We start from the raw sequence: 21193 nt of genomic DNA, 5'->3' as shown, positions 1-21193 counted from the left end.
GGATAAATATTAAAATCTTTGGAGAATTAGGATAAATAAAAATGCAAAAATATGGTGATGCAACATAGGAGTATTGATTATTTAAAAAAGTGTGTTATCCATCGAAATTCGACGGGATATTATACTACATTATAATTTATAAATAAATATTTTTTGTTAATAAGTGTGGTAATAGTTTACACTATTCGTTTGACATGATTTTGATATCGTTCATATTTTTTTTACATTATTATTATGCCTCAAAAGTAATATCTTTAGCTGACATAACTCAAAAAATCATCTCATAAACACAGCTTATAATTAGAAGTTTTTCACGTCAATTTGAACTTACAATAACTCAATCAGAATTGGCAAACCTTTTTACCATTGTGTGTTGTATATTGGCAAGCCCTTTTACCAGAAAAGTCATTTTCTAATGTTTGGAAGTATGGCTCTCTATTTTCTGGACTTGTCTTCATGAGATATAAATCTCTGTAGTATAACAATTGTATACAGATTAGTACTAAGGTTGTGTAGGAGAGTTGATTTTCTACTGAGTATCAAGTTCTTTATCATCTAACACCTTCTACAGCTGTTGTATCCCGCCGATTTATGGCCAATGGTCTCACCATCCAGAACACAGCAAGCCTTAAGCTCAGCAAGAAATAGCTTTCTGGTCAGACAACGATCTCTCTGTCGTGGAAAATTGTGAATTCCTTGGCAATGAGGATGCCATATACGTGCACAGCTTGCGCCGGTACTACAAGTCATGCCGCATCCAAGCTTTCCGGCTTACTCAAAGATTTTATGGTGAATGCACATGCATCAAAGATCCTCTGAGTGTCATGGACTACAATCACTTTGGAGATATGCTACTTTAGGAGGCAGTACTGGAACAACCAGGAACTCTTCATATATACATACATAAAGTTCCAAATTGTCAAGCACCTGAACAATAGACAACCAAAGAAGAGCTTCGATGCAGATTCTCTCATTTCCGATGGTTCCTCAACAACTTCAATCATAAGTTTCAGAATACCTGTTCATCATTTGCAATATAAAAATTGATCCCTTATAAATAATGTGAAAACAACCTACAAACAAACAGAAGTACTAAAGAGCAAACATACTTCCTCACACTTTTACTTTACTATTTAATAAAGATAAAGAGTCAATAACAGAATGGACTAAACATAAAATACCTCATCATGCTTTGCATATATCATATATTAAATAATTTAAATGCTCTAATATGATAGGGGCAATCAGATGAATGGATGTATTGTGCAATGCATATACACCAAGTACTAATCATTCACATATACAAAGACTGAAGCTCACTCTTGGGAGTATTCTTAAGAAAAAAAAAACTAATGACAAGTTCACCTGAAAAAAACATAATACATTTCTTTAGTTTCTGAATTGGCACCCTTTTTTCCTTAGCAAATATGACACTGACTCGGCCATCAATTCTCGAACACAATATTTAGGGTAGTATCGTAAGTTTGTCGTGATTAAGACGAAGAGTACAACATAAATGGAGAAAGCAAGTATAGAATGAAAAATTAAGCATATATGAAATCCAAAACTGCAAATAGAATACATAATTGAGAATAGAATACATAATTAAGAGAGCGCCATGTAGGATACAGAATTGCTGAGAGCTCTCAAATATGTATCTGTATATATAATTAATAGATTTGAGAACGCCACGTAGGATACATATTTTGAAACAATTCTACCAAAAATATTGACATGAAAGACTGCAAATAGTGCAGGAATTGAATATAAAGATGCAGAAGCAAATTAGATTGAAAACAGTAGCTTTCATTCAGAATTTGTAAACCAAATAATCATAATTTTAAGGGTGGAGAGATATACTCATAATTGTAAACCAAATAATCATATTTTATAGATTCATGTGTGTGTGATCACGAAGCGATAGTGAAGAGTGCAATGAGTTTCTATGTCAGATGAAATTTAATAGTGTTAAAGAACTAACATTAACCATCTCTTTCTGAGCATCTTGTAGCTCACCATTTCTCTTGCGCTCCTGCACAACTAAACTTTGGTTTAACGCTTCCAGACCATCAATGTCTCATTCCTTCTCCCTTAGGGCTTTTATCAGCAACTCAACTTGCTTTAACACTTCTTGATCACCTTCATCTCCCATGTGCTTCATAAAATTTACTTTACCTCTCAACTGCTCAATTTCAAGTTGTACTGCTTGTTTTGAATCCAATTGTTTCTCCAGCATAATGATTTTCTTATGGAGTTCCTCCTTTTGTTTCTGAAATTACAAAGCCAACATAGGATTTCTTATAACTATCTGAACTTCACATGTGAAAGATTTCAGTTATGAGAATGACTAAATACCTTCTGTTCGTCTGCCAACCTCATTACTTTTTCACCAGCCTTTCTTTGTTCCTCAGCAGCAGCTTGGAGGGAGCGATTTTTTCACTGCATTATGAAAAGAAATGAAAAGGAGTAAAAGAACAGACCGCAACTGAAGAGTATGTCAGATGGGAAATAAGATTATGGAACAACCTGCAAAGTGATAAGAATATAGCCCTCTCCTCAAAACAGCTCATTGAAGGAACCTGGGTGTGTATGATCCCAAATTTTAGAAATAAAAAACTAAAAAGTATACTCTAACAGAACTGTTGTTTTTCATGCCTGCATATCAATATGAAATGCCCAAAAAATCTTATCTTTAAACACAGATCAAATCCAATAACCTTGCAATAAAGGATGATATTGAACTAACCTTGCAACAACAGAATCCCCAGACGAAAAACAGTAGTACCTGTACACAATAGCATATCCATGGTTAGTTCTTTAAATAAATTGAAAATCGAAGACAAAATCCACGACATCAATATATATATATATATAAATATATATATATATGCGACCAGAATTGAAAAAATCGAAACAAACACAACATTCTCCAAAAACGAAAAAAACCAAAACCATGATCGAGATGGAATAACATTAAACCACACATGGCACTAAACTTCAATGAGCCTCGATCCTTCCCACAAAACTCATAACCTCAAAGTTCAAAGAGTTACCTATTGTTGCTCCAAGGACGAAGAATGACCTGCAACTTTTCCTGCAACTTTTCCCTCTCTCTGCAATTTCTAAAGCCCACTTGTAGAGGAATAGGCTGTAAAAAAATTATATAAAAAATGAAGGTGTAGAGCTATATGGCAAGAATGAAATCCACTGATTTGCCTTTCCAAATCTATCACTTCCAATTACTTACCTTGAATCATGGATCTGTAGTGTGGGGTTCAGCCATGGATGAAGCACCTCCCAAATTTGGGCAATCGAAATTGAAAGAGAGAGAGAGAGAGACTGAATCTGCCTCGTTTGCAGCCATGGATAATCTGTAGTTGTGGGGAAGATGCGTTTGCAGCCATGGATGAAGCACATCCCTAATTTGTGAAAGATTGATTGAATAACAGAGAAACTTGAGAAAAGAAACGGTTGATTGCTTGATATTGTGAGAGAAATCTGAGAAAAGAAACGGCTGAATAATAGAGAAATCGACACCAAGGCTGAATAGAATTTGTGAGGAAGAACCGCTAATTTGTAAGAGTCAAGGGTCGAACTCATACCTTGTGAGGAAGAACCGCATTTGGCTTTCAAAAATGGTGAGAAAAAAGGCTTTCAAGGAGTACAAAATAAAGCCCTGTGAGTGTGCCATGTAGGAGAGAGAAAGAATATGGGGGCTTCAACATGTATTGCTTTATAGAATTGATAGATTTGTGACAGTAGACCAGAGATAAAAATCAATCTCTAGAAATTCTTCATGCACTCATTGCACAAATTAAACAAAAATCATATATTTTGGATTTAGAGCACTCATCCGTAAAAGAATTTGTGTAGTTCATAAAACAATACGACAATTGTATTAAGGCTTGGGTTAGGGTGAACATTCGATGCATATAAATGTAATTAATATATACAATCAATCAAGATTTAAAAACACCAAATTTTGTTTAAATTACCATTGAACAAATTTTAATTCATTTTTCATATATATATATAATCAATTACAAATTATCTTATCGGAAAGACATGATTCTTTCATATGGCATATCTTCAATGTTTATTCAATTGGTTAAAGACTCGTGCTGATAATGTGTTATAAACTAGAAAGAAGAGGGAAATAATGTTGAGAAATATTATAGACAACAATATAAGAGCACTTTATTACCAGATAAGATCCTCTGTCCCGCAATATAGTGTGTATCATTGTGTCCCACTCTTAATTTATTATAATTTTTAATTAATTTTTCTTTAATATTAGTTTATTATGTATTAATATAATAAAAAGATACTATTAACAAGGTTTCACTCATTCAATTAGGATATATATTTTTTGAAATTTCAATTTTTAGTAATAGAGTATTAATTAGAGTTCATTATATAAATAATTTTTTTATTTTTATAACAAATAATTATAAAATAAAGAAATTAAGAATGAGACACGATAACACACACTAAATTGTGGGACAAATTATCCCATTTGATTTATTACGAGAACAAATTAAAATACCTCTATTTAAATGAAGATACAAAGGTAGGGTTTAGAATTTGGTCATCATCTTTACTAGGAAAAATATAGTATATATATTCACAACAATACTCTATTTTATTTTGACTATTTTAGGAAGGGTTAAGTATCAAATAAGCCCCATAGCGTGGAGGCCCTTATTACGTTTAGCGCCCTATGGGCAGGGGTGTGTCAACTAAACCCTTGAAGTACCTAATTTCCTCCAATTAAGCCATCCGATTTAACGGAGAGTTAACACCGTTAACTTTTTATTTTTTTTATTTTGTTGGTGGTGGGATCCACACCTTCTTCTTCACCAAACTCGCCAGAAAATCGCCGAAAACACGCCGGAAACCTAATCCTTGAAAATCCAAGCAAAGCATTGATTTAAGTAAAAAGAATCCAAGAACAAAAACTGGATAAAAATGGGAAGCGTTAAAGATGTAGAATGGGCGGCGCAGGGGCTGGACCCCGGCGCCCTCAACCTCCACACCGTCTGTTTCGTAGCTTGCTCGCTCACATTACTATTTTAAAAACTCCATCCTCGCTTAATCGCTTTCATTGGTAATCTCTCTCTCTCTCTCTCTCTGTGCGGAAATCATCACATCTCTCCTCTCTCTCACCTGCTATGCTAATGTGTTTTCTCTCTCTAGTTGTTGCTTTGTATGTCTCCCCTCTTCTTTTATTTGCTGCGTGTTTCTGAATTTGATTGATAGTGAATGTGGTTGTTGAATTAGATGTTGTCTTCTTGGTGATTGTACTAGTTAGGGTTTAATTTTGAGGTTAGGGTGTTAACCGGTGCTGCAAAGGATTGCTAGTTGGAGTTGCGTAGTTGGAGATAATTGTTCACCGGTTTGAGGGGGACTTGCCGGCGACGAGATGAGCTCGTCTAGATTTATAAAGTGCGTGACCGTGGGCGACACAGCTGTGGGTAAAACTTGCTTGCTCATTTCATACACTACTTTTCCAACTATTTTGGGTAGGAATCGGTCGATGGAGGTCCACATTTGGAGCGTCGATTGCAAGGAGAGAGGCATGTTTCTGGCGAGTTTGGTGAAAAAGAAGATATGGGTCCCACTATCAACAAAATAAAAAAAAATAAAAAAATTAAACAGTTGACTGTGTTAATTCCCCGTTAAGTCGGAGGGCTTAATTGGAGGAAATTAGGTACTTCAGGGGCTTAGTTGACACACCCCTACCCATAGGGTACTAAACGTAATAAAGGCCTCCATGTTAAAGGCTTATTTGATACTTAACCCTTTGAGGAAATAAGAGAATCACTCAAAAACAGAGGACCGTTTCTTCACAAGGATTCGATTCATCTTGAAAAGAGCTTACATCATTCTTCAGAAATGTCGGCATCCCATATTATGTAGATGCAACAAAACATAAATTATTAGAACCCCAGCTGGATTCATACATGGTTCACTCCATGGATAATCAAGCCAGTATAACTGCAATAGGGCTCCTAACATATCGATTGGGAGAAGTCCATTTCAAGAATCCTTGAACGAACGTGGTATTCGGAGCAGATGCGAGTAGCTTGAATGTAACCTCGTACTGCAGTTTCTGGTTTATCTCTGAGAACTTGAGTGTGGTGGGCTCCACACGGACATCAACGCCGCGTGGTGGGGAGATTTCCACGTCATAACGCGAGGCAGGGTCGCCAACGTTGGTGACGCTCCTGGTGTAAACCTGGGAAGTTGATTTGCCACTGAAAATGATAGAAAACGAAGGATAGTTTAGCTGAGCTTCCTCTATGCTCGATTCCACCGAGCAATTCACCCCGCGTTGTAGAATCGTCCCAACTTGACGGTTTGTGTAGTTCAAACCGCACAGGTACGGAATGTAGTCTTCGGGTTGGATGTCGTAGATGAGTCCTGGATCGTTAGCTCTTGATGGATTCACATGCCCTGCCCCCGTCGCAAAAACGTCGGCTGGGAGGAAATTCTCGTCCTCAATGGGACTATGAGCGAGGTTGACGACGTCTGCAGTGGTCATCATGGCGGACTTGATTGCAGCAGGAGACCAATCCGGATGCGCGCTCTTCAGCAGAGCCGCCACGCCGCTCAGGTGCGGGCACGACATTGAGGTACCAGAAACTACGTTGAAGGTTGATTTTGTGTTGGTGTTGTTTTCCACAGAGGTAGGCCATGCTGCAAGAATGTTGACTCCAGGGCCTAAAATGTCAGGCTTCAAGACTCCAAGACTCGGAAAGTTAGGCCCCCTGGAAGAAAATGCAGCGACGGCTGGTGCGCGATCATCACCGATCACGGTGCCTTGGAAAGAAATTGTGGCGGTGGGATTTCTTGTTGAATTTATATAAGCTTTGATCTTCAATCCGTCTTCATAGCCGACGTTTGTAGTTGGGAGGACGTCGGCGTCAGCTAAAGTGGTGTTCGCATAAATCCTAAAGTTTATGAGAATCATGGCGGCGCCACCAGCATCTTTCACTGCTGTGCCCTGTCTGATTCTTGGTATTTCACCTAGTTCACACACTACTATCTTCCCTCGGATGTCGCTTCGGCTTAGTAAGTCGGCTGGGCATAAAGGTGCAAAATCATCAGAAGTGTTGAGCATCCCTGCATAAACAAGAGGGGACAGCCTTTGTGGAAAGTTGTTTGGTTGAAAAGCTGATTGGCCATCGAATTGTTGGTTGTTTCCCAACACTGCTTTTGCTCTCAGTGTTCTGTCTATAGTGCTTGCTCCAACCGTGAGAATCCAAGGTGCCCCGTTTGCCAAAGAGATGAAATCTGGGCCGTCATTTCCAGCCGCGCAGCTAATGAAGATACCCTTCTTCATCGCACTAAATGCGCCTATTGCTATTGAATCTTCAAAGAAGCTCTTCGGGTCGGAGCGTAGAGAAAGGGAGAGCACGTCCACTCCATCTTCAACAGCTGCATCCATTCCAGCAAGGGCATCACTTTCACCGCAACATACTTTGTAGATGGCCAGATGAGCAAGTGGCGCAATCCCAGCAGCGGTGCCATTGGCGCTGCCAAATACATTCGCGCCTTGTACAAAGCTCCCAGCAGCCGTGCTCGCAACGTGAGTGCCATGGCCATTATCATCAAGGGGGCTCTGGTCATCGGCATTGAAGTACCTTGCTCCAATGATTTTGTTGTTGCATGTCGTGTGATTGAATTGGCACTTCCCCTTCCACTTAGCCGGTGGAGGCGGCATTCCTTCATCGCTGAACGAAGGATGCTCAGGCAACACTCCGGTGTCCAGCACTCCTATAATCACACCTTTACCATAGTTGGAGTCCTTCCAGAAGCCCATGTTCTGGTTCAACCCCAAGAAATTGGGAGAATGTGTTGTATGCAGGGATAGCAATTTCTGAGGTCGTGCTGAGACGATTCCTTTCTTCTTCTCCATATCCTTAGCCTCATCGGGTGACAGCCTAGCAGCAAATCCCTTAAACACATGATGGTAGGAGTAAATGAGGCGCGCCTCATCTTCACTCGAGCTTGCAGTGGTAGCCGGGAGAAAAGAGTGGTACCAGCTCTCCAAATCTTCGGATTGAGACGTGAGGTGTGCATCAGGTGCCTCAACATGAACAATGTAGGTTTGCAAACTGTTTCTATTTGGTATCTCAGATGCAAATCTAGGCAGTCTAGTGATGCAGAATATACAAAGAATGGTGATTGTAGTGGATAGGAATGCCATGTTTAACAAATGTGAAAAACAAGAATTGGTTTTGTAGTGTGTATTGTGGATTTCTCAGTCATCTATTTCTTAAAGATGTCGGTATTGTGTAATGTGTGTCTTGGGTGAAAATTGAAATCAACCAGTTGCTAGCATCTTTTAACGACTTTTCTTTTTTGCTGATATTTTCCACAATCAAGAATTTTCTTTGAACAGACAGCATCAAGATTTTCCACAATCAAGAATTTTTTTGAACAGATAGCATCAAGATTTTCCACAATCAATATATTGCAGTTTCATGATTTATTCTTCAATTTGCTGACATTTCTCCTACCCGAGTTTGGCGTTTTGGTCGTATGTTTACATGGTGGACCATTGTCCCATGTGAGTGGTTTCACATTCAAATATTTCATAGTCTATGAGATTATGTTGTAGTTATTATAATATGAACCTCTATTTTGTTGCAATTATCCCCAATAGTAACATTCACATTTCAGACAAAATATAAACGTACATGGAAGCCGAACAGGTCTATATACATGATTATGCCTAGGACTGGTAATCGGTTCGGTTCGATTTTAATTGAACCGATTTTTGATTAACCATAATTGAATAAGAGCGATTTCACTAATCGCTAATCGATTAGCATTTCGATTAATCGATCCGGTTAATTTTATAAAAAATGCACTTTCACTACTACTCAAGAGATTCCATATTCGACATAAATGGATGCACTTCCATTGCTACTCAAGAGATTCGAACATGTGCCCTTAGAAAACGGTAAAGTCTTATCCAGTCTACCAACTCATCATTTATTTTTACATAGAACATAAAATTATTTTATAGAAACTTGCAATTATTTTCGATTACTTTGTTTTAATTTTAATTTTAAATTTAAAAATAAAATATAATATTTTAATTATTAATTCGGTTAATCGGTTCTAACCGATCGGTTACCGGTTAATCGGTTCTAACCGATCGGTTACCGGTTAAATTGATTAACCGAATTTTAGAGAATTCGATAACCAAAAATCGAATCGAACCAGTGAAAATCGATTATCGGTTAATCGATTAAACGAAAATTCGATTCGGTTACGATTATAAACGATAACTGAACCCGTTTTACCACCACTAATTATGCATATTTTATGCGTTTGATTAATTTAATTTTTTTTTTATATATTACATAGGGAAAAAGGTGCAAATATGCCCTTTAAGTGGTAGCCCTTATAGCGTATAACCTCTCTTACTCACTGTGTGTGCAACTAAACCCCCGAATCTCGTGCGTTTAAATTCTCCAGTGAGACCCCCTATTTTTCGTGAGACACTGAGTACAATGAATAAGACGTATATACTGATGAATAACGAAATTTAAAAAATTGGTAGTGAATAAGACATATAAACTGATAAACAAGACAATATATACCGATGAACGATGTAGTATATACTGATGAATAACGGAATTAAAAATATTTTGCTCCCTCCAGGAAAAAAATTCTCCCTCTATATACAATATCAGCCATATAATTGACGAAATAAACGCACGAGATCGTGTCTCAGGTCTCACTAAAAATAGAGGGTCTCATTGGAGCGCTCCCCTATATATATATATATATATATATATATATATATATATATATATATATATATATATATATGTGTGTGTGTGTGTGTGTGTGTGTGTGTGTGTATTATGAAATAATTATTATAAAATAATTAATCATCTAACTTAATTTTTATAAAAATAAATCAATCAATTAATAATATTTTATACATAACAATCTAATATGAAATTACAATAAATATTAGGGAAATTTGCGTGTAAATACACCAACTATGGAGAAATTCCATTTTTAACACCAACTTAGGAAAATCCAATAAAATACATGAACTTAGAGTTCTGTCCATTTTTGACACGCCAGCTTTTCTCTTATTAGAAATCTACCCCAATTATTAACCAATAGATCACAAAAACCCCTAATGTTTCTTTTCAGTGCAAAATAATCCTTATGAGAATCTAAAAATTATATAATTATGAAAACAAATAATCAGGCCCAACATGCTTCCGTACAACTTCAAAATAATTCTTAAATTTAACCAACATTATACCTTTGTCGACTGGTCTTCTTCAGGAGTCAGTCTTGTTGCGTTTTACGGCTCGTCTGCCACCCCGGCACGCACCAACCACACACTCGCAAATGATGGTTGCAACCCTCCTCCTTCACTAAGTGCCGACTCAATACTTTGTTGGAAAAATAAAGAAAATATTTTTACTAAACCGGAATAGTTGGACAAAAACAAAGCGTTTATAGAGGAATTATATAAAATTTAATTTATTCCATAAAATAATCCCCAAGGGAGGAGACTAACTTGTTTTAGCTACTCATAGTAGCCAATACTTGTGTACATAAAATAAAAAGAACTAAAACTAAAAACGAAAAACTTTGAAAACAAAATTAAAATTACAAAGATAATTTTTCTAGAGAGAGGGAGTGGTGTGTGAAAATAGGTTGTGAATTTTTCGATGCCCTTCTTCTCTCCAGCACTTGGGTTTATATAGAGGTTTAATCCCCTCTATAATTGCTTGGTTGTTGGCCTCGGATACCATCCTTGTGGCCAACTTGCTTGAATATGACATCCACCTTCTTTTGTCGGCCTTGATTGCCGACACTTGTTAGTGGCATCACATGGTGCTGGACCCCTGCTTTATCTTCTTGTGATAATGCTGGTAGGGGCCGGCTGCTTTTCTCTCCACTCACTTTTGTCCTGGAGCTTTTGGTGAGTGGTCCTCCTGTTCTTCCACCCACTTTTGTCGTTTCTTTTGTGGGTGCGATCCTTGCTGTGAATCACATGATTCACTTAGCTTTGTCGGCCCCCTTCCTTGTTTGGTGCCCGAGGTGTCCTTCCTTTTGGAGTCTGATGCTTATCATGTTCATCAGACCGGAACCTCCTTTTATCCGGCTTTGGAAAGAACCCTTTGCCGAATTCTGGCTCCTTCTGCGATGAGCATTGATCGCAGACTTTCTCGATCCAATGGCCTAGATGAGCCATATTGCAAAACTTGCGACGAGTCTCCTGGCTCCCCGCAATCTTGTTCTTCCAAATCATTTGCCGTTTCTTCTCGAAGGATTCTTCGGCAAAAGGAGTTGTTGTTCCTGTCATGGTATTAACTAGGAACGTTCCCAAATCCGAGCTTTGATAGAACTTGAATCTGGACTTCATTTTGTCCATCTCTGTGAGACAGACCCATAGACCCCATGCTCGTCTAGTGGAGATTTGTTCCTCCGTGAATGTTGAGACGATTGCGGCCTGGAAGTCGGGAACTTTGATCCTGTTAAGGGCTCCCGTATCAGGTCTCCAAAGCTTGATGAAGTGGAAAGCTTCACGGATTCCTTTTCCGACTGGCTCTGGTGCTGCACTGAAACAGTACAATTCCAGAACATCTCCCCTTTTAAGGGACTCGTTGTTCTCCCATGTGTCGAACACCGTTTTCTGGATCCATTTTGGTAGACCCTTGATTTCGGTGAAGGCTGGGGCAGTAGTATAAACTGAGGCCAAAGCCCCAAACTCATACCATTCCTTGACATCGTTTGGATTGGCTCCTGGAGTCGTCCAAACCCTTGGATATTTTCCGGCAACATCAACCCGGCAATTTCCCGGATTAATGCCCCTCCTTGTGAGAAGTTTCTCCCACCTGTCCTGGTACATCTGCCAAGAAGGAGAAATTTCAAAAAAGTCAGTATCAACCTTAACTTGGCCTGTCATGGGCCTAAGATTGATCTCTCCCTCTTTTACCCCAGAGGTGGAGGGTTGACATGTTGATTCAGGGTGTGATCCCTTAACAACATCTTTTCCTCGAGAGTCTGGCTGTGAAACCGTTGTCTCAGGACTTGTGCTAGGGGTACTTGAATCCCCTGCTACAGGTAATCCGCCCTGTACGGAAAGCATTGCTTTAGTCCGATTTTCACGGACAGCGCGCAAGAGCGGCTTGTTGGTTGCTTCCTGAAGATTGAACATCTTCATGAAACAGACATCGATTTGGCTAGATACTTTGGCTTCATCAGCCGTTTGTATCTTTCCTGCTTGTTTGGTATGTAGCACACACTTGTGCCACTCTTGTTGTAGCAGCTCTAGACTTTCAAAGAGCTGCCCCTGTATTGCCTCGATGGCCTCCACTTGAGGGAGCTCCATCCCTTGTAAGGAAATCTGCAAGAACATTCTGATCAGATTTCAAAACGACAATATCATAATCATAATATTGGCATTCTGCTTGCCATCTAATTAATCTAGCCTTTTCAGGTTTAGATTCAATCTTTTTAGTTAAGAAAGCTTTAACGTTGGTGTTATCTACTTTCAAAACAAATTTTTTAGCAAGTACGAATAGCGGCCATTTTTTGAACGCCTTCCTGACTGCAAAAAACTCTTTCTCGTTTATGTGCCATCGCACAGCCTCGTCGTTGGAGAAAAGACCGCTACAATATCTACAAGGTTCTTCTCCAAAAGGGGTGATCTTTGTGAGTACTGCTGCCCACCATGAATCACTCGCGTCGGTGTAGAGGACCAAGTCATCCTCGTCTTGTGGTATCGAAAGTTTCGGGAGATTTTTGCAAATTTCTTTCAACTTTTTCATACCCTCTCGATGTTCCTCCTTCCATATGAATGGACCATCTTTCTTCAGTAGTGGACTGAAGACCTTTCTGTGTTCTGCAAGATTTTTGATAAACATTCCTGCAAAATTGACAACCCCGAGAAAACTTTGGAGCTGCTTCTTCTCTTTGAGATCCTCCGGGAATCCCTGGACTTTTTCCACAATATGATCTTGCAGAATTATCCCAGATTCGTCGATCTCGATCCCCAAAAACTCCATCTTTTGGGTAGCTATGACTGCCTTCTTTTCTGACAGCACTAGTCCTTCTTGTTGACAAACATCCGCAAAGATTTCCAGATGCCTGACATGTTCATGAATGTTTTTTGATGCAATAAGGATATCATCAATGTAAACAAACATAAACGAAGAATAATCTTTGAAGAGATTATCCATCTTCCTTTGGAATATCTGAGGCGCGTTGGCTAACCCCATTGGCATGACATTCCAGACATAATGTCCTTGTGGAGTTGAGAAGGCTGTGAACTTCTTACTTCCTTCCTCCATGCGAATCTGGTAGAAACCTGATTTGCAGTTGAACTTTGAGAATACCCTTGCACTTCTGATGCAGTTGATAAGGTGTTCTCTGCTTGGGATGAAGTATCCATCAAACTCAAGAATGTCATTAATCCCTTTATAATTAATGACTAATCTTGGCTTTCCTCGCTTGATCTCCCCATGATTTCTCACCAGAAATCCAGGACTGCTGTAGGGTGATCTTCCTTCTTCAATTAGTTTCAAATCAAGGTGTTCCTTGATTATACTCATCATATCCTGTTGATCTTGAGGGTTCATCAGGATAGGTCTGTACCTTACGAACTCATGCTCCTTTCCAGTTTTAACTTTCAAGGTTGCTCTGAGCTGATTCTTGTCCCACCATGCCAAAGGATCCTCGTGATAACACTTCTGGATTCTTCTTTTGACGTCGGCTATGGACACCTGTTCTTCTTCCTTGATATCTTTGTGTGATATCAGGGATACTTTGAGGATTTGGGTTTCTTCCTCAGAGAGATTTGGGAATCCCTCAATTCTGCATTTGAGCAAAACTTCTCCGAATCTCCTTTGATCCTTCATTTGGGGTCTCCGGAGTCTGCCATCATCACCACGCTTGCTGCGGAATTTGATTGGCATTGAGCGATGAAAAGCTCCATTGAGCCTATGCACAATGATTTTGTGATCACAATTGGTTGTGAACACTAGCCTCCTGGCTTCATTGTCCTGTATGTACCTCTTGAAGCTTTGCAGAAAATTATTTCTGAATAATATATCTGCTCCAGTATCATGGAAATAAATTGGTGGAGTCTTGACCTTGTACCAAGGTGTCTGTCCTGCTCCGCCGATCAATATTTCCGTTTGTTTTACTCCCTTTGATAGAAGCAAAATCTTTTTGGAGAAATCCCTTCCTGCAATTCGAGGTAGATCTTCTTCCACTCCTGCTGGAAAGACTCCTCGTTTTGCTGTACAGATTCCTGCTCCCGAATCCACATAAGCAGCAAAATATTCTGCTTTGAATTTCTCATATAACATCCCTACAGAGATGTATATCGAGAATGGGCTGGTCATTGGATCATCACTCTTTGGCGTCCAATGGTGATCTCCATTCCTCCTGATTTCCATGACCATGGTTTATATTTGTCAAGGAAATCTCGTCCTAAGATCAGGACATCTGCTTCTTGTCCGGCTTGGCCTTCGGTTTGGATTTCAAAACCTCCAACCTCCAGAGTTCCGATGTATCGGTTGTCTCCTGGATTTGCCAAGTAATACAACGAACTACAAGGAAACTTGTTTTCCCTGCTTGTTGTATCAAATCTTGTGGAAACCTGTCTCCATCCTTCTGGACATTTGAGCTTGACTCTCATGTCCTGAACTGGTGTTTCCAGAATCGCCTTTCTCTCATAAGATTGAGAGAAACTTCTTGTTATAGGCCCTGAAGTTAGCCTATTTCCTTGGAATGATAGCCTTGGTGCTCCTAGTCTGAGACTTTGAGTGTGGTTGAGCACCTGCTTGTCTCCAATATCGATGTCGATTTCTCCGATCTGAGGAATCTCCACTCGGTTTGGATGTACTGCCTTGGCTACCTCCTTGAATATTTCCGGAATTTCAATAAATTCTTTTCCCAGAAATAACTCTGTGTGATGGGAATTTGATAAGGCATACGAGACTTGATAAGTCAGTGAATATGGCCTATTTCCTCCCGTCATAAGCTCCTTCTTTTTGTAGTCCTGATAGAGGGTCAGGGCTCGACTAAAGGATGAATCCTGTAGATTATAAGAGATCTGTGGATAGAACTCTGTTATAATCCTTTTGGCATAGAGATTGCCCGAGAATGCTACAAGAACTGACGCTCTAGCATCTCTAATTCTTTTATCGCAAAGTGCGACGTCAATTGGTTGGTCTGTCCCTGGGGAGAGGGACGATTTGATTACCAACTGAATTGCTCCAATATGAATCCATTTCATCGTTCTTGCGACTTCTGGCTTCATTTTCTTAAGATCCTGCATAATATCTTCGGCAGGAATCAGCTGGATCTCCACCTGATTGCTTGTAATCTCAATTGGAAGCGCCGTTTCTTGGTTTGTGACACCAAAATACACATGATGCTTCCTCTTGGCTGGAATCAAGCTATTTAAAACTCGATTCAATCTCCCATTAGAAAACCCTTGGTATGTCTGTACCTCTCCAGTTTCTCGGTTGAGTTTCCTTACGAGCTTCTTCACCACTTCTTCCTGTGGAATCAGAAAATGGCTAGTGAATCCATTCTGATCCTCCTTCTGGATGTGATGAACCTCGTGTTCTTCTTTAGTCTGACTCGTCTCCGGTTGATCCATCGGTCATCTCCGAATCCTCAGAACTAAAGATTTCTTCTTGCTCATATATACTCTCATCAGAGGATATATCTTCGAACTGATATACGGGTATCAATTCCTGGTTGTAGATAGCGTCTTCGATATCCGGTGTGGATTCGAATCTTCTTATCTTTCTTTTCTCGTTGTCTGGGCAGTTAGTTGAAATATGCCCCTTTGCACCGCACGTCCAGCAGTTGCAATCCTTAAAACTTTCATTTGTTTTGGCTTGAGTACGCCTGAAAGTTTTTCTCGCCGGGATTCTCTTTTGATTTGAGAATCGGTTTCTTGATGGTCCGCTCCGTTGGCCTGACTTGTAGGAACGCGCCTTCTGTCTAGTCCACATAGTTCTTGGCTTCCAAGAACTCCTTCTGGACTTTCTTTCATAGGGTTGATACCTATGTTTCTTTCGACTTTTCCTTTGATACAACAACTCAGCACCAATCTCTGTTGGAAGATCAAGGTTGTCGCACATCAATGGAGATTTCTTGTTGAGTCTCCTTAATCTCTTGAGATTCCTCTGGTCCGCTGCCTTCTGGCACCACTCGGACAATTTCTTGTGAACATAAGACATCCTCCTCGAAGCACTATCAAGTGGATATCCTCTATTCTTTTCTGGATATCACGCAAGAGGGTTAGTATTTCCTCTTGTTTGAGTGATATTCTGCTCAGCTCCATCGGTAGATCGTATAGCTTAATGCCATAATATTCCACCGTCTTTTGAATCTCCCGTAGGTTGACATTCTCGGAAGAGTCTGGCTCGATCTTGTGGTAGCTTGGATAAGCTACTCCCGCCTTGTCTTTTGGTTCCATCAGTCGTGCGACCAATGGGCCTCGTCTCTGTTTCGTTCAATGGCCGATCTGGCTGCGGCCATTCTCATGAGATTCTCGTGGTAGAATTGGATACTCGCGATGACTTCGCGAATAAACTCGATGTCTCCTCCTCGTCGTAAGTTGGTAACGAGGACTCGATTGTTCCATCTGAGATCGCCTAATAGGCGACTGGTTTCTATCTCCAGATTCTGGAGAGAGTTCCTGTAGTGTACACATCTCGGACACTCGTCCGGATCCATAAACTTTTAATGGAGTCTCCTCCCACATGGGTTAATCATAAAATAAATTAAAAATTACATAATTCCTCTATAAAAACCCGCTCTGATACCATTTTCAACAAGGATCTTTTGTTTTATCTTTTTGCTTGAAAGTACGTGGCATTGTCTCACAGTCCAGACCCAGATTACAAAGTAATCTATCGGGCACGAGGAAAGTTTCCAGCCGATATACCATTCAAGCCATAATTAGAAGAAACATCATAAGGATATAAAGTTTTTGGGCTAGAAACTCCCAAATAATAACATAAGTAGGTCTTTGTGTCATTAGTTTCAAAAATGGGTCATTTTTCGAATTTTTGAACATTGAGCCGTGTCAAATTTGGACAAGATTGGAAGTTGGTGTATTAAATTGGAAGATCCTAAGTTTGCGTTAAATTTGGATTTTGATCAAAGTTGGTGTTTTTCCACGCAATTAACCCTAAATATTAATACATTTATAATGAACAATAATCTAAATAAGGTCATGTTATAATTGAGATTAAATTGAAACTTGGTGTATTTTCTGGTCAGACTATAAGGTCGTGTTATAATTGTGATTAAATTGAAAATTGATGTATTTTTTGGTCAAATTATAAGATCATGTTATAAATTAGAAAATTGACAAACTATATGTATTTTCCGATAATAACCCCCAAATAAAATTATGAAAATAATAACATTTCTGACCAAAATATCATTTTAGTGTGTAATATTGTAAAACAATGATAGTGTGTAATAGTGTCAAACACATTGTTACACACTTTTTAGAAGCGAAAAATGTGTAATAGTGTTTTTGAATTGTTACACATATTTTCACTTACACATTTTTACTTTTAAATTACACACTTTTGCAAAAAAAAATATATAACGGTATAAAATACAATATTACATGTTTCAATGAAAGTTGTATAATAGTGTCTTTTATACTATTACACACTTTTGCAAAAGTGTGTAGTGGTCACTATTTTTGAGGCGGCATCGATTTTTTTTCAAAAAAATCATTAAGAATATGCTTATACATTTACATAAAAAAGGGTAAATTGCATGAAAATACCCCACTTTATACCAAAATCTGGTTTTTTGACAATCTTTTTAATTGTAGCAAAAATTTCAACGAGGTTTCAATTTGTTGCAATTGACTTCCGAAGTGATTTTCCGGCCAAATTAAATCTAAGTTGGTAGCCGGACCACCAACGTGGAAGCCGGAATACCAACATGGCATCAAAAATGCCAAATCACACCCACCCACCCACTCTTCACTCCCTCTCTCTCTCACACACACTCTCTCTCATCAAAAATGCCAAATCTGAGTCGCGCAACCTCTCATAGCCGAAATTCCCTCACCCCTCCGACCTCCCCCTTCGCCGCCTTCCCCCACCAACAGAATCGACACACCAATTGTCTCACACACAATTCTCCAGTCCTCAAATTTCAGATACCAAAATGCAGCGGCGGTTGTGGCGGCGGATCTTCCGGCCTAAGCCCGACGGCGAATCGAGAAATCCAGGCGCGTTTGGTCTCCCAGAGGCGGCAACAACAGATCTGTTAACGGAAAAGTTGAGGTTCGACTTTCTCTCCCAATTGTGTGTTTCCGTTGAGATTGAGGAAGAGAGGAAATTTAGGGCTCAACCGTAAATTGTGAAGTGAGAGGAGATTTAGGGCTTACCGGAGTGCAAGGCGGCCGCGGCGGTGGCTGATTTCTTGGGCCAGAATTAGGGATTGCCCTTTTCTCATCGAGCATATGAAATTGAGGTAGAGAAGCCGGCGTTCGCCCAATTTGCAGAGCCGCAACAGGACTTAGCAGAGAGAATTGAAGGAGCGGAGCGGAAGGAGCAGAAAGATTGGGCCTCCCCTTCATTCCTTTGCAATTCCTGCTTGAATTCGCCGGGAATTGAGTGGAGAGAGAGAGAGAGAGAGAGAGAGAAGGGGGTGGAGGAAATAGTGGCGGTGGAGAAAGGGGGAGAGCCGACGGGGAGAGGGGAAGGGGGAAGAGGGAAGAGTGACGTGGGAGGAGGATAGGGAGGGTGACGTGGTAGGGAGAGGGTGACATATCAGATACTAATGACACACAAGCAAAACCCCTAATTTAATTTGGCCGGAAAATCACTCCGGAAGTCAATTGCAACAAATTGAAACCTCGTTGAAATTTTTGCTATAATTAAAAAGATTGTCAAAAAACTAGATTTTGGTATAAAGTGGGGTATTTTTATGTAATTTACTCTAAAAAAAGTTAGTTTTTCAATTTTTTATTCTCGTGAATATTTTTTCCTTTTACTAAATGAGAATGTATAGTTTGGCGTATTAACTCATTAACACATTTTTCCCATTGAATACGTCCGTTACTACAATGGACCAAATCCCACAATTTTCTCAGCAGATTGTGCTCCGAGACATCAGCAACGGCTCTTATGACAGCGAATCAATGATGATTGATGGCTCATCAATGACCAGCATTGATGAACGGAAGCGGCGACGCGGCACCATTTCCACCGGCATTGTTTCTCTCCCTGCGTCCGGAATACTTCCTGCTGGAATCTCCAAGGATAATTTCGACGCTCAAAATTCTAGATCAGCGGGCTTCGAATTCGGGGCCGGATCGGACACAATGAATTCGATCAGTTGGAATTGCAGAGGGCTCGGCCAACCTCTTACAATTCCCACTCTTCAGGAGCTTGTCAGAGCTCACCGGCCACACTTTTTATTCTTGTGTGAAACTTTTTCCCAACGGACTCGCATGGAGGAGATCTGTGCTAGACTCAACTTTGAAGGCTGCTTTACCGTGGATTGTGTTGGACGAAGTGGAGGACTATGCATGCTACGGAAATCCTCCGCCACTTGTAAACTTCTAGGCGCTACTCGCGAAATCATATTGATATGCAATCACCGATGCCTCTGGTGATTGGGACTTACTGGCTACTATGGCTTCCCAGAGAGAAGTCGACGTTGGGATTCATGGAATCTTCTTCGCTGCCTTGCTAGTTTGAACACTCTTCCTTGGATTATTGTAGGCGATTTCAATGACCTGCTGGACCCGGGAGAAAAACGTGGCCGTGTGGACCATCCCAACTGGCTTTTCTCAAGATTTCAGTTTGCTATCTTGGACTGCGGCCTCTCCGACATCCCACTTAGTGGGTATCAGTTCACTTGGTCCCGGGGGCTTGGCACAAACAACTTCGTTGAAGAACGCCTCGACAGAGGCATGGCTACTTCTAGCTGGAAAACCCCATGTCCCCATCTTCCTTAAGTGCAATACTACAGCTGCTCTCACTTGTCCTCGCAGGTTTCGCTTCGAGAACAAGTGGTGTCTCGAGCCGGACCTTCCGATTGTTATCCGGGATTGTTGGACAAACCTTCATGGCGTTACTATCATGGAGAAACTCTCAACGGTGGATGAATCTATATCTATCTGGGCTGGTCATCTTGACCGATCTGATCAGTCTTCTGCAGCGCAATTACTCAAGGCCAGGAAGGATTTAACGAGTCTTCTTCTCCGGGAGAAAGGTAATTGGCGACAAAGAGCCAAACAACATTGGCTCAAAAATGGTGACTCTAATACAAAATTCTTTCATGCGATGACGCTTGTTCTTTTGTAGCTCAAACGTCGGGGAGGATGTTCGAGGGGAATTCTCCAACATTATGGATGTTGACTCGCCTCTCAATATGGGAAGATACCTTGGCCTTCCTTCGCTTGTTGGACGCAAGAAGAGAGATATTTTCAAATATCTCCATGATCGGATGTGGAACCAGATCAAAGGTTGACACGATAAGAAGGTCTCAAAAGCTGGGAAGGAAATTCTCATCAAAGGGGTTGCCCAAGCCATTCCCTCTTATTGCATGGCGATATTCGCTTTACCCACGAGCTTGACTGATGAGATGGAATGTCTCTTGAACACTTTCTGGTGGGGGAACAAGGGCGGTTCGGGGAAAGGAATCAATTGGATGAAGTGGGAAAGATTGTGTGTAGACAAAAGCCATGGTGGTTTGGGTTTTCGTAGTTACAGCTGCTAAACATTGCTTTGCTTGAGAAAACAGGGTGGCGTCTCATCGACGAACCGGATGCTTTGGTTTGCAAGGTCTCAAAGGCAAAATACTTCCCAAACAATGATTTTCTCTCGGCTAAAGTTGGACACAGCCCGAGCTTTCCATGGCGCAGCATAGTCTCGGCCCAAGACTTGGTGATGAGAGGTGTCCGTTGGCGGATAGGGGACGGCGCTAGTATCCGCGTTTTCGGCGATCCTTGGTTGAGGAAGAACGACACTTTCAGGATTTCTTCCTATTGTCCCCCTGAATTTGCTGGCATCAGAGTTCGGGATCTGCTGATTCCGGATACTCATAACTGGGACTTCGATCTGCTGAAACTTGTGGTAAATGAGGCTGACATGCATATAGTAAATGAGGCTGACATGCAGGCAGAGACGGAGAC

At 40.3% G+C, this 21193-nt stretch overlaps 2 protein-coding genes across 2 annotated transcripts; both read right to left on the bottom strand.

The window, feature by feature from the left end:
* Positions 1–2355: 2355 nt before the first annotated feature.
* On the bottom strand, positions 2356–3621 carry LOC131026581 (uncharacterized). Its single transcript, XM_057956478.1, has 6 exons — positions 3603–3621; positions 3248–3419; positions 3054–3148; positions 2747–2785; positions 2527–2655; positions 2356–2439 (listed from the first exon to the last, which is right to left on the bottom strand). The coding sequence occupies exons 2-5, from the start codon at positions 3415–3417 to the stop codon at positions 2603–2605; spliced, it is 357 nt and encodes a 118-aa protein (XP_057812461.1). The 5' UTR covers positions 3418–3419; positions 3603–3621; the 3' UTR covers positions 2356–2439; positions 2527–2602.
* Positions 3622–5841: 2220 nt separating this feature from the next.
* Positions 5842–8452, bottom strand: LOC131026107 (subtilisin-like protease). The gene has a single exon (XM_057955880.1). It carries the CDS (start codon positions 8210–8212, stop codon positions 5984–5986), a length of 2229 nt encoding a protein of 742 aa, XP_057811863.1. The 5' UTR covers positions 8213–8452; the 3' UTR covers positions 5842–5983.
* Between the last annotated feature and the right edge of the window lie 12741 nt (positions 8453–21193).

The sequence above is a fragment of the Salvia miltiorrhiza genome, chromosome 1 (assembly GCF_028751815.1).
Source record: "Salvia miltiorrhiza cultivar Shanhuang (shh) chromosome 1, IMPLAD_Smil_shh, whole genome shotgun sequence".
Classification (NCBI taxonomy): Eukaryota; Viridiplantae; Streptophyta; class Magnoliopsida; order Lamiales; family Lamiaceae; genus Salvia; species Salvia miltiorrhiza.
The sequence above is the reverse complement of the archived record's forward strand: the minus strand, read 5'-3'. Positions and strand labels throughout refer to the sequence as shown.

Bases quoted from the DNA above. Each gene is read 5' to 3' on its own strand.
- LOC131026581 (XM_057956478.1), bottom strand. From the start codon at position 3,417: ATGTGCTTCATCCATGGCTGCAAACGCATCTTCCCCACAACTACAGAT. The intron at 2,786-3,053 runs GTAACTCTTTGA...TATTGTGTACAG, and splicing joins CGTCCTTGGAGCAACAATAG to GTACTACTGTTTTTCGTCTG. The intron at 2,656-2,746 runs GTTAGTTCAATA...ATTGATATGCAG, and splicing joins GGGGATTCTGTTGTTGCAAG to GCATGAAAAACAACAGTTCT.
- LOC131026107 (XM_057955880.1), bottom strand. From the start codon at position 8,212: ATGGCATTCCTATCCACTACAATCACCATTCTTTGTATATTCTGCATC.